This window comes from Bos mutus, chromosome X, assembly GCF_027580195.1.
Source record: "Bos mutus isolate GX-2022 chromosome X, NWIPB_WYAK_1.1, whole genome shotgun sequence".
Taxonomy (NCBI): domain Eukaryota; kingdom Metazoa; phylum Chordata; class Mammalia; order Artiodactyla; family Bovidae; genus Bos; species Bos mutus.
Genome location: NC_091646.1, coordinates 34,947,411 through 34,957,972, shown reverse-complemented (window position 1 = coordinate 34,957,972; position 10,562 = coordinate 34,947,411). Strand labels below are relative to the sequence as shown.

Sequence of the window (10,562 nt, the reverse complement as noted above, 5' to 3'; positions counted from 1 at the left end):
TAAACTCCAACAGCTGGGAATGTCACACATCAGATTGAGTTCCAGGGTCTGCTTCTGCTTTTCCCTCTCCCTAAATTCTTTCTTGTGACCACAAATCTGCCCCCATTTGTAACTCCACTGCTAAGTGTTTTTGTAGGCAGGAGAGAGAGAAGGATTTACAATGGAAGTATCAGTGTTATATTTGTGATGTTTACCCCATGTTGTTTGTGTTTGTAGTTTGCTTATTTTCATGTCTGTATTATAACGTATTATAGGATTATAACACTCTTTTTTTGCTTGATGGACATTTGCATTGCTATAAGTTTTAAGCTTACTAATCAGTCTTCTTCATATCTTTTGGTGGACACAAGGACATATTTCTGTGGAAATATACCAAGACTGCAACTGCTGAGTCAAAATGTACATGACTGTTTAGCCTTAGTAGACGTTGTTTTCCAAAGTGGCTATATCAATTTATACTTCCACCTAGAGTACATATGTGGGTTCCAGTTACTCTCTGTCCTTGCCAACGCTTGACTGTCAGTCTTTTTTTTTTTTTAGAAATGGATTCTTTTTTAAAAATAATTTATCTATTTTTGGCTCTGCCAGGTCTCTTTTGCTACGAGCGGGCTTTCTCCAGTTGTGACGAGCAGGGAGCACTCTCTAGTTGCAGTATGAGGGCTTCTCATTGCAGTGGCCCCCAATTTCTGTGGAAAGGGCATGCAGGCTCAGTAGCTGTGGCCCACAGGCTTAGTTGTTCCAAGGTATATGGGATCTTCCCAGACCAGGGATCAAACCTTCATCCTCTGCACTGGCAGGTGGATTCTTAACAACTAGACCACCAGGGAAGTCCACTGCCAGTCTTTTGACTGCTATCCATTCTTCCATTTGACAGATGGATGGGCAAACCAACTGGGCCTAAAAGAAGTTAAATATTTTTTTTTAAGTTACAAGTCTGAATTCTAGGCTCTTCCTACTAGGCCATCAACTTTTACCGCATGGGTTTTCAATACTCAAGAATTAGTCGTTTCAAAAATACGTGGAATGATTTTTTGTAAGATTAAAATTGTATTAAAGTTACCCTCTTAAATGAATGAAATATTACCTGAAATTTACCCTGAAATGCATGAATATTAGTACTTAATCAACATCATATCTTAATAGTATGGTTGTGGTGGTGGTGGAGGTTTAGTTGTTCCCTTTGGTCTAGGACCTGGGTTGACAAAATTTCTTGGTAAAGGACCAGATAGTAAATATTTTAGACTTTGTGCACTATCTATTATCAAACCTGGTATTTTCATATCCTTTATATTGTTCTGGTTACTATTGGTGCATAACAAATTACTCCAAAAATTAAAAGATTAAAATAATCATTTATATTCAGAAAGTATTCAGCTGCTAGGTTCCTTATTATTGTTATTCCACTAATTATTTTCTTCCAGTTTTGCTGAGATATAATTGACATATGATACTGTATAAGTTTCAGATGGTAAAGAATCTTCCTGTAACATAAGAGACTTGGGTTTGATCCCTGGGTCAGAAGGGAAGATTCTCTGTTGAAGGAAATGGCAATCCACTCCAGTATTCTTGCCTGGAGAATCCTGTGGACAGAGGAGCCTGGTGGGCTGATGTCCATGGGGGTCGCAGAGTCAGACACGACTGAAGTGACTTAGCATAGCATGCATCATCTTAAGTAGATACAAAATCAAAGAAATAGAAAAAAATTTTTGTGATGAGAATTCAAGATTTACTCTCTTATTATTCATGTATAACATATGGCAGTGTTAAATATATTATCTTGTACATTACATCCCTACTACTTATTTATCTTGGGCTTCCCTGGTGGCTCAATGATAAAGAATTCACCTGCCAATGCAGGAGACAAGAAACACAGGTTGGATCCCTGGGTTGGGAAGATCCCCTGGAGAAGGAAATGGCAACCCACTCCAGTATTCTTGCCTGGGAAATCCCATGGACAGAGGAGCCTGGTGGGTTACAGTCTGTGGGGTCAAAAAAAAAAGTCAGACATGACTTAGAGACTAAACAACAACAGCTTACGTATCTTCTCATTGGAAGTTGTACCTTTTGTCTGCCTTCATCCAATTCTCTTTCACCCTTCCCCACTCTGATAACCACAAATCTGATCTCTTTTTCTTTATTTGTTTTTGAAGTTTAATTGACCTACAACACTAAGTTAGTTCCTGTTACACAACATAATGCTTTGGAATTTCTAAACATTTCAAAATGACCACTGCAATAAGTCAAGTCACAATATGTCACCATACCAATATATTACATAGTTGTTGATTATATTCCACACTGCATATTTCATACTGGTGACATTTATTTTGCAACATGAAGTTTGTACTTCTTTATCTCTCTCACTTCTTTCTTTCCTCCCCCAACTCCCCTCTCCTTTGGCAACCACCTGTTTGTCCTCTGTATATGTAACTGTTTCTGTTTTGTTATGTTTATTCATTTGTTTTGGTTTTTAGATTCCACACATAAGTGAAATCATACAGCATTTGTCTTTGATTTATTTAATTCAGCATAATACCACCTAGATCAAATCAGGTTGCTATAAATGGTAAGAATTCATTCTTTTTATGGCTGAGTAATATTCCATTATATATCACATCTTCTTTATCCGTTCATCCATTGATGGGCACTTTGGTTGCTTCCCTATCTTGCCTGTTGTAAAGAATGCTGCAACGAACATATGGGTGCATATATTTTTTCTAATTGATGTTTTTGTTTTCTTCAGATAAATACCCAGAAGTGGAACTGCTGGATCATATGGCAGTTCTATTTTTAATTTTTTGAGGAATCTCTATAGTGTTTTCCATAGTGGATGCATGCTCAGTTGTGTCTGACTCTTTGGGACCTCAGGGACTGTAGCCCACCAGGCTCCTCTGTCCATGGGATTTCCCAGGCAAGAATACTGGAGTGAGTTGCCATTTCCTCCTTCACGGGATCTTCCTGACCCAGAGATTGAATGCACATCTCCTGCATCTCTTGCATTGGCAGGCAAATTATTTACCACTGAGCCACCTGGGAAGCCCTTTTCATAGTGGCTGCAGCAATTTACATCCCCACCAACAGTGCATGAGGGCTCCCTTTTCTTCACATCCTCGCCAACACTTGTTATTTGTTGTCTTTTTAATAATAGCCATTCTGACAGGTGAGATGATACCTCATTGTTGTTATGATTTGTAATTCTCTGATGATTAGTGAGATTAAGTATTTTTTTCATGTGCCTGTTAGCATGTATCAGCTCTTTATTCCATTTTTACTGAAAAATAGTATTCCATTATTATACCACATTTTTTTTATCCATTCATCAGATCATGAACATTAGGGATATTTCCACTTTTTAATTATGAGTAATGCTGCCAAGGACATTTGCATATAGGTTTTTGTGTGATATTTTTCCATTTATCTTGGATCTAGAAGTGGAATTGTCAAATCATATGATAACATAATGTTTAACATTTTGAGAAACTGCCGGACAGCCTGTTTTCTACAGTGGTACATCATTTCCCATTCCCACCATCATTGCATGATGGTTCTAATTTCTCCACTATTTGCAAATGCTTGTTATTATCGCCTTTTTATTATATCACTACTAGTGGATATGAAGTGGTATCTCATTGCGGTTTTGATTTGCATTACCCTGGCAGCTAATAATGTTGAACATCATGCTTACTGGTTTTCTATACATTTTCTTTGCTGAAATATCTATTCAGATCTTTCACCATTTTGATTCATTTATTTATTCATTGCACCATGAGGCTTGTGGGATCTAAGTTCCAACCAGGGACTGAACCCATGGCTTTGGCAGTGAAAGTGTACACAGTACTAACTACTGGACAACCAGGGAATTCCCTGCCTATTTTTAATTGAATTGTAAGTTCTCTTTGTATATTCTAGATGTAAATCCCTTATCAGGCATATTACTTCCAAAAGTTTCTCTTCTGTGGGTTGTGTTTTCACTTTATTAATTGTGTTGTTTAAATTTAAAAGTTTTCCATTTTGGTGATGCCCGTTTTTCTATATTTCTTTTATTGCTTGAACTTTTAGTGTCATATCGAAGAAATCATTGCTTAATCCAAGATCATGAAGAATTACACCTTTATTTTTTCCTAAGAGTTCAATAGTTTTAGCTTTTATATTTAGGACTTCATTTAAGTTCTATATATGGTGTGGTGTGGGAGTTCAAATTCATTTTTTGCATGTGGCTATCTAGTGGTCTCACCATCATTTGTTAAAAAGACTCTTCTTTAAGCACTAAATTTTCTTGGCATTCTAGTTGAAAACCAATTGATTGTAAATCTGAGGCTTTGTTTCTGTATTCTCAGCTCTGTTGGCCTGTATGCCCTTCTGCCAGTGCCACATTGTCTTGATTCCTGTAGATCTATGGTCAGTTTTGAAATCTGCAAGTGTGAGACCTCAAACTTTATCCTTCTCTTTCAAGATTATTTTTGTCTATTCTGAGTTCATTGCATTTCTGTATGAATTTTGGGATCAGCTTGTCAAAATCTGCAGAGAAACCATCTGAGATTTTGATAGAAGTTGTGTTGAGTCTGCAGATCAATTTAGGAAATATTGCCCATGTTGATGATACGAAGTCTACCAGTCTATGAAACACAGGATATCTTCCATTTATTTATGTATATTTAAATTTTGTTTAACAGTGTTTTTTAGTTTTCAGTATACAATTCTTGGACTTTCAAAATTTATTTCTAAGTATTTTATTCTTTTGGATGATATTTTAAATGGAAATGCTACTTTTCTTTCCTCTTTGAATTATTCATTGCTAGCATATAGAAACACTCAATTTTCATTTATTGATCTTGTATTTCTGCCACATTGCTGAACTCTTTCATTTTCATAGTTCTTTAGTGAATTCCTTGGGATTTTCCATACGTGTGATCATATAATTTGTAAATAGAGATAGTTTTTACTTCTTCCCTTCCAATCTAGAAACTTCTCATTTTATTTTTCTTGCCTACTCTGAAAAGAATTTGAGTGTTTGTCATAAAATAAGGCTCTTCATTTTCTTTAACTATTTAAATAATCATACAAATTTACTTTCCATAATAACCTATACCTTACTACTGAATAGAAATGCTTCTTTATCATATACTAAAAACTTTTATACTTGGAGATGTTTTATTCCTCTTACTATCTTTATTTCGGTACTACAGTGAGTTAAGCTTGTAGCTTTATAAATCATTCTGCTTCACTGAAGTATGAGTTTTTCCATCAAGTATAAATGAAATCCACACCAGATAACATAAGGTAACAAGCACAGTGCCTGGCACATAGGTGGTATTCTCTAGAGCAAGGGTCCCCAACCCCCAGGCCATGGACCAATACAGGTCTGTGGCCTGTTAGGAATGGGCCGAACAGCAGGGGGTGAATAGCAGGCGAGTGAGGGAATCTTCATTTGTACAGCTGCTCCCCATAGCTCACATTACGGCCTGAGCTCCACCTCCAGTTAGGTCAGTGGCGGCAGTAGATTCTCACAGGAGTGCAAACCCTACTGTGAACTGTGCATGAGAGGGATTTAGGTTGTGCCCTCCTTATGAGATTCATCCCCAAACCATCCCCAGTCAGGGTCCATGGAAAAATTATCTTCCACAAAACCAGTCCCTGTTGCCAAAAAGGCTGGGGATGGCTGCTCCACAGGTCAATACCACATCCTGTGGTTATCCTTTGGGTCACACCATCCACAGTAATTTTGGGTTATGGATAGTTAATAATTATTTTTACTGCATTTTGAGCACCCAACATAAAAGGATTATTTTTCTAACCAAATGTCCAAAGATAACCAGGGTAAACAAATATACTAAGAAGATTATGTAACCCTGGTTTGATTCCTGGGTGGGGAAGATCTCCTTGAGAAGGGATAGGCAACTATATCTGTACTGATGGACAACTGTGATGTTCCCTTTTTTCCCATTGTAAACAAAGCCTACAGAATCACTACTGTAGCCCCAATTCCAGCAAAGGATAAATGCATAATAAATAATTGGTATGGGAATTTAAAAACATATTAAAACACAAGATTCTGTTTTAGCATTTTATTAATTATCTCCATGGGTAAATATTTGAGTTGGAATTGCTGAACCAAAATATCAAATATTTTTATTTTTAAACAATTTACAAAATTGCCCTGCAGAAAATTTTTACCAGTACACTCTACAAGAGCAGGGAGGGGTCGTGGGTGGGAGGGAGGTAGGAGAGGATAGCAGCAGGAGTTTGGAGTTAGTAGATGCAAACTGATATATAGAATGGATAAACAAGGTGCTACTGTATAGCACAGGGAACTATATTCAGTACCCTGTGATAAACCATAATGGAAAAGAATATGAAGAAGAATGTATATGTATACATGACTGAGTCACTGGAGTACAGCAACAATTAACACAACGTTTAATGCAACTATACTTCAATAAAAAATAAATTAAAAAAAAGAGCAGGGAGAAATGCATGTGTCCCCAGTCTCTTAACGTTTTCATGTAATCAAATCCATCAGTTCTGTTCTTAATCGTTCAACTTTCAGTTATTGTGTTTTTAAAGACCTTCTACACGAAAAGCTTATGTAGAAGCAGAAGCTAGTTATTCAGAGCTTGTTATAACAAGGGAGTTAGCCACCCTAACTTGTGTTTGGCAGAGACTTAAAGACAGGCAGGGCAATGGGAAAACTTTAGAGTGAAAAAAAGGAAGACCATCTTTTCTCTGATTGGAAGTTGTTGGCAGTGAAATGCTGGTGAGCCAGAGGTATTTTATGTGATTGGTTTGGTGAGCATATTTAGATTTCTCTAGTTGGTGGCAGGGCAAAAATAGGAAGGCTGGTAGTCATTGATCAAGTCCACAAGACTGCTGTAGAGGCTGTGGTTTGGCTTGTGCAGCTGCTTGCTACAGAGGTTGTGCGTTACAATTCTATTGTCATCTGGTCATCGTCCGTTGTGTATTCATTCTCTCACTTAAAAATAAAAATCATTCTTTCTTTCATTTTGTTTCAAATATAAAATCATTTTCAGATCTAAATATTTAACTCATTAGAAAACTTATGTTTTGCTAGCAGGAAAAAGGGACAATTTCACTTTGACGGTAACATTTTTTTCCTAAAAGTGCAATATTCTACTCTTTGTACAATATTAAAGTTCACAGTCATAGGATTTCATTTATACGTCTACGTTCTTTCAATGGAATTTAAGAGCAAAGTTAGACTCCTCCCCCAGACTGCCCAACCCATTAAAAAAAAAAAAAAAAAGCCTCTGAGGTTTTGTTTTGTTTTGTTTTGGTGGCGCCAGGCAGCATGTGGGATCTTAGTTCTCCCACCACGGAAAGAACTCGTGCCGGCTGCAGTGGAAGCGCGGAGTGCTAACCACTGGACTGCCAGGTAAGTCCCCACCTCTGTGGTTTTTACTAAAATTATTTCTTTGACCAACTTCTCAAGAAGAGGAAAAGGACAAAAGGGCCCAAAGAGGTTAATAGGCACCTGCCCGAGGGAGGCGGTGGGCGGTTAGCAGACGCCGGCTGGTGGGCGGGGTGCGGGGGCGGAGCTCGGGTGACGCGACGCTCACGTGACCGCTGGGCCCAGAAGTGGGCACTGGTCCGGGTGCTGGCCCTCCTTCGGTGTTGTCGGACCCGGAGCCGTCTGCGAGCCCCTAGTTGTTGCTCCTGGTTCTTTCAGGTCAGTGTGAGGGTTCTCGTCGCTGCCTGTGGGACACCGGAATGGGGGAGGAGGAACGGACGCGGAAAGGAGAAAGGTTGGGGATGGGGTTCTGGTCGAGGGGAGCTGGCCAGACTGTAGCTAGAGATGGCGGTGGGAAAACGGCTAAGGGGGAGCAAGCGGCCATTGGGCGGAGGGAGGGGAAGGCGGACACCCCAAGTACCCATTCCCCTTTCTCTACACATCCTCTTCTCTGCCCTCCGTCCATTTTGGAGCCGGAGATTGTGAGCTAGGGGGCGCCCCAGCAGTCAGGCAGTGGAAATAAATCCCCTCTGCCACTCTGCGTAGAGTAGAAAGTTGACCTCAAGGGTGGAGAGGCGAGTTGCCTTTGGGAGAGAAGGACGCAGAGATCCAAAATTAGTTTGGAAAACATCCTGGTCTGGCGCCCGAGGCGTGAAAAGAAATGGCGGCTGGGGTGCAGGGGGCGGAGTAGGGGGTGGGGGAGGGAAACGGTGGGTGAGGAGGGCAGGGATTCTGGAAAGGGACCCGATTCCCTGTGCATCCACCGATGCCCATCCCCGGTCTCCTGTCTGTCTGCAGGTCTACGTGTCTGTTGTTCCCAGCGCTCTACTGGGCTATAGAAAGAGGAGGAACCTGTCCAGAATCCCCGCAGGTCAGTGAAGGAAGAGGACACTGGACAGGGACCCAAGGGGTGGGGAGTGTGGAGGGACCGCCCGCGAAGAATTGGGGGCCTCACTGCCCACTTCCCAACACATTTACACACTGCCGCGCTGAGCAAGCATAAGGAAAAATGGCAGGGCCTGCCAAGGAAGCGTTGTCTCACGTGTGCACGAGGAATGGTGAGGTACAGGGTGGGCAAAAGGCACTCTCGGAGGGCCAGGCCAGGTCAGGAGATCCCTAACAAACGGCAAGAAATGACTACTACTATCCGGACCTGCATTTCACCCCCAAAACCTCAGTCTCTCTTGTCTCCTCTTTGTCTTCTCTTCCCCCGCCCCACTCCCAGGACAGGAAAAGGAGGGGATACTCACCATGGAAAAACTCTGCAGTGAAAATGAAGCAAAGCCTGAGAACCAAGGCAAGATGGAAAACAAAGAACAGCCACTGGATGCAGGAAAATCAGGAGCAGCTTGTACTAAGGAAGACAAGGAAACGTTAGAAAACAAGGGAAGAACAGATCACAAGGGAAAGACAGATGAGGAAGTATTAAAGGTTAAGGAAAGGCCAGAGAATGAGACAAAGCCAAAAGAAGAAAACCCAGAGAGCCAAGGAAAGCCAGTGAGTGAGGAAAAAGCAAAAGAAAGTAAAGCAGAGAGTGAGGAGAAGCCAGAGAGCGAGGGAAAGCCAGTGAGTGAGGGAAAACCAAAAGAAGACAAGCCAGCCAGGGATCCAAGGGAACCCAGGGCTGGCGGGAAGCGCCCAGCTGGGGAGGATGTACCAAGGAAGGCCAAAAGAAAAACCAACAAGGGGCTGGCTCAGTGTCTCAAGGAATACAAGGAGGCCATACATGATATGCATTTGAGCAATGAAGAGATGATAAGAGAATTTGATGAGATGGCCAGGGTAGAGGATGAGGTGAAGAAAACCAGACAGAAATTGGGGGGGTTTATGTGGATGCAAAAAAGTTTACAGGACCCCTTCCACCCAAGGGGTCCAAGGGAACTCAGGGGTGGCTGCAGGGCCCCACAGAGGGGCTTTGAAGACATTCCTTTTGTGTAGTGCATTGGCAGGCATTTACCAGGCCTTGTGCTTTATTTAACCTTATGCTAATCCTATACTTTAGGTGTCGCTCTGATTATTCAACTGCAGCCCTCTGTTTCAGTAGCAGATTTTCATCCATTGCATGGAAAAATGTTTATGGTGCATTGTAAAATTAAAAACAAAAATAGTTTTCAGAACCATATATATGGCATCAGTCCATTTTTGTAAAACTACAAAGATACTTTACTAGTGATCCATGTACAGGAAAAACTGAAAACTGTCTACTAAAAAATCAACAGCGGTTATCTGTGGGTGATTTTTTTTCTGTTTTTTGTTCATCTGTTTATATTCTCTTAAAAAAAACACAGATTACTTTTTATCATAGCAATATTGAAAGATAAAAAATAGGAAAGCAATATCAAGCAATCAAGTACTATTCAGTGAAGTGCCTTCGGAAGGCAGTGGAGCAACATAAACTTTGTGTTGCCAGGATGTGAACTGAGTAAGTGTCACATTACCTCTGGGACTCAAAGGTGCAAGAATCAACTTGGCAGTTATTACAGATCCATTTTTGTAAGGGAGACTCTTGGCATCTGTGAATTAGGGATAAAACTTGACTTCTAGGGCTGTGGAGAATATTCAATAAGATGCTGAGTATGTGAGCTGGTTCCCACCCTCTCCCCTGCACTAACAGGGCCAGAGCCCCAGCAGATGTTTTGGAGAGGGCTGAGGAGGTTTCAAGTGTGTGCAGGAATAAGTCCGGACAGCTGTGAGGTGGGTGGCCCTCTCCAGCTGGGGTAATGTCATGACTCTTGGCTGGTATGCCTCTGCTTGTGGGTACTGTACCCTCCTAAGGCTCCCACCACTGCGGATGGGCTGGAGACCGTGATGGTCTAAAGCAACACCATGTCACAACTGAAAGGTGGAGAATTCTCTACAGTAGAGTTACCCTAACTCACCTAGGTAGCACCCGGTTGTCACTTGGGTCTTGCTATTTATAAAGTTCTGATAAAACATACCTTTCCAAGTATTTTGTTGGTTTGTGTGTGTTTCTGTGTACAGCCATCTGCACTGGATTTAGATACTGGAGATTGAACCAGGAGAAAAATCTGTGACCAGATGCTGTGCTATTCTCACCTGTTAATCTCATGTCCGCTGATGCTTTTTTCTTAGAAGT

At 41.0% G+C, this 10,562-nt stretch overlaps 1 protein-coding gene and 1 long non-coding RNA gene across 5 annotated transcripts; one reads left to right on the top strand and one right to left on the bottom strand.

Moving 5' to 3' along the window:
• Window positions 1-6,084: 6,084 nt before the first annotated feature.
• On the bottom strand, window positions 6,085-8,676 carry LOC138986313 (uncharacterized). Its single transcript, XR_011463145.1, has 3 exons — window positions 8,508-8,676; window positions 7,490-7,710; window positions 6,085-6,970 (listed from the first exon to the last, which is right to left on the bottom strand). It is a non-coding gene; the product is annotated as an uncharacterized lncRNA (long non-coding RNA).
• TCEAL4 (transcription elongation factor A like 4) lies at window positions 7,268-9,587 on the top strand. Of its 4 annotated transcripts, none has more exons than XM_070365335.1 (3): window positions 7,268-7,390; window positions 8,264-8,336; window positions 8,696-9,587. In XM_070365335.1, exon 3 carries the CDS (start codon window positions 8,717-8,719, stop codon window positions 9,401-9,403), a length of 687 nt encoding a protein of 228 aa, XP_070221436.1. In that variant the 5' UTR covers window positions 7,268-7,390; window positions 8,264-8,336; window positions 8,696-8,716; the 3' UTR covers window positions 9,404-9,587. The 4 variants fall into 4 exon arrangements, with proteins under 4 accessions (XP_070221436.1, XP_014333667.2, XP_005895696.2 ...); XM_014478181.2 differs by having other exon boundaries at window positions 7,335-7,390; window positions 8,691-9,587; XM_005895634.3 differs by lacking the exon at window positions 7,268-7,390 and adding an exon at window positions 7,541-7,684 and having other exon boundaries at window positions 8,691-9,587.
• The last annotated feature ends 975 nt before the right edge of the window (window positions 9,588-10,562 follow it).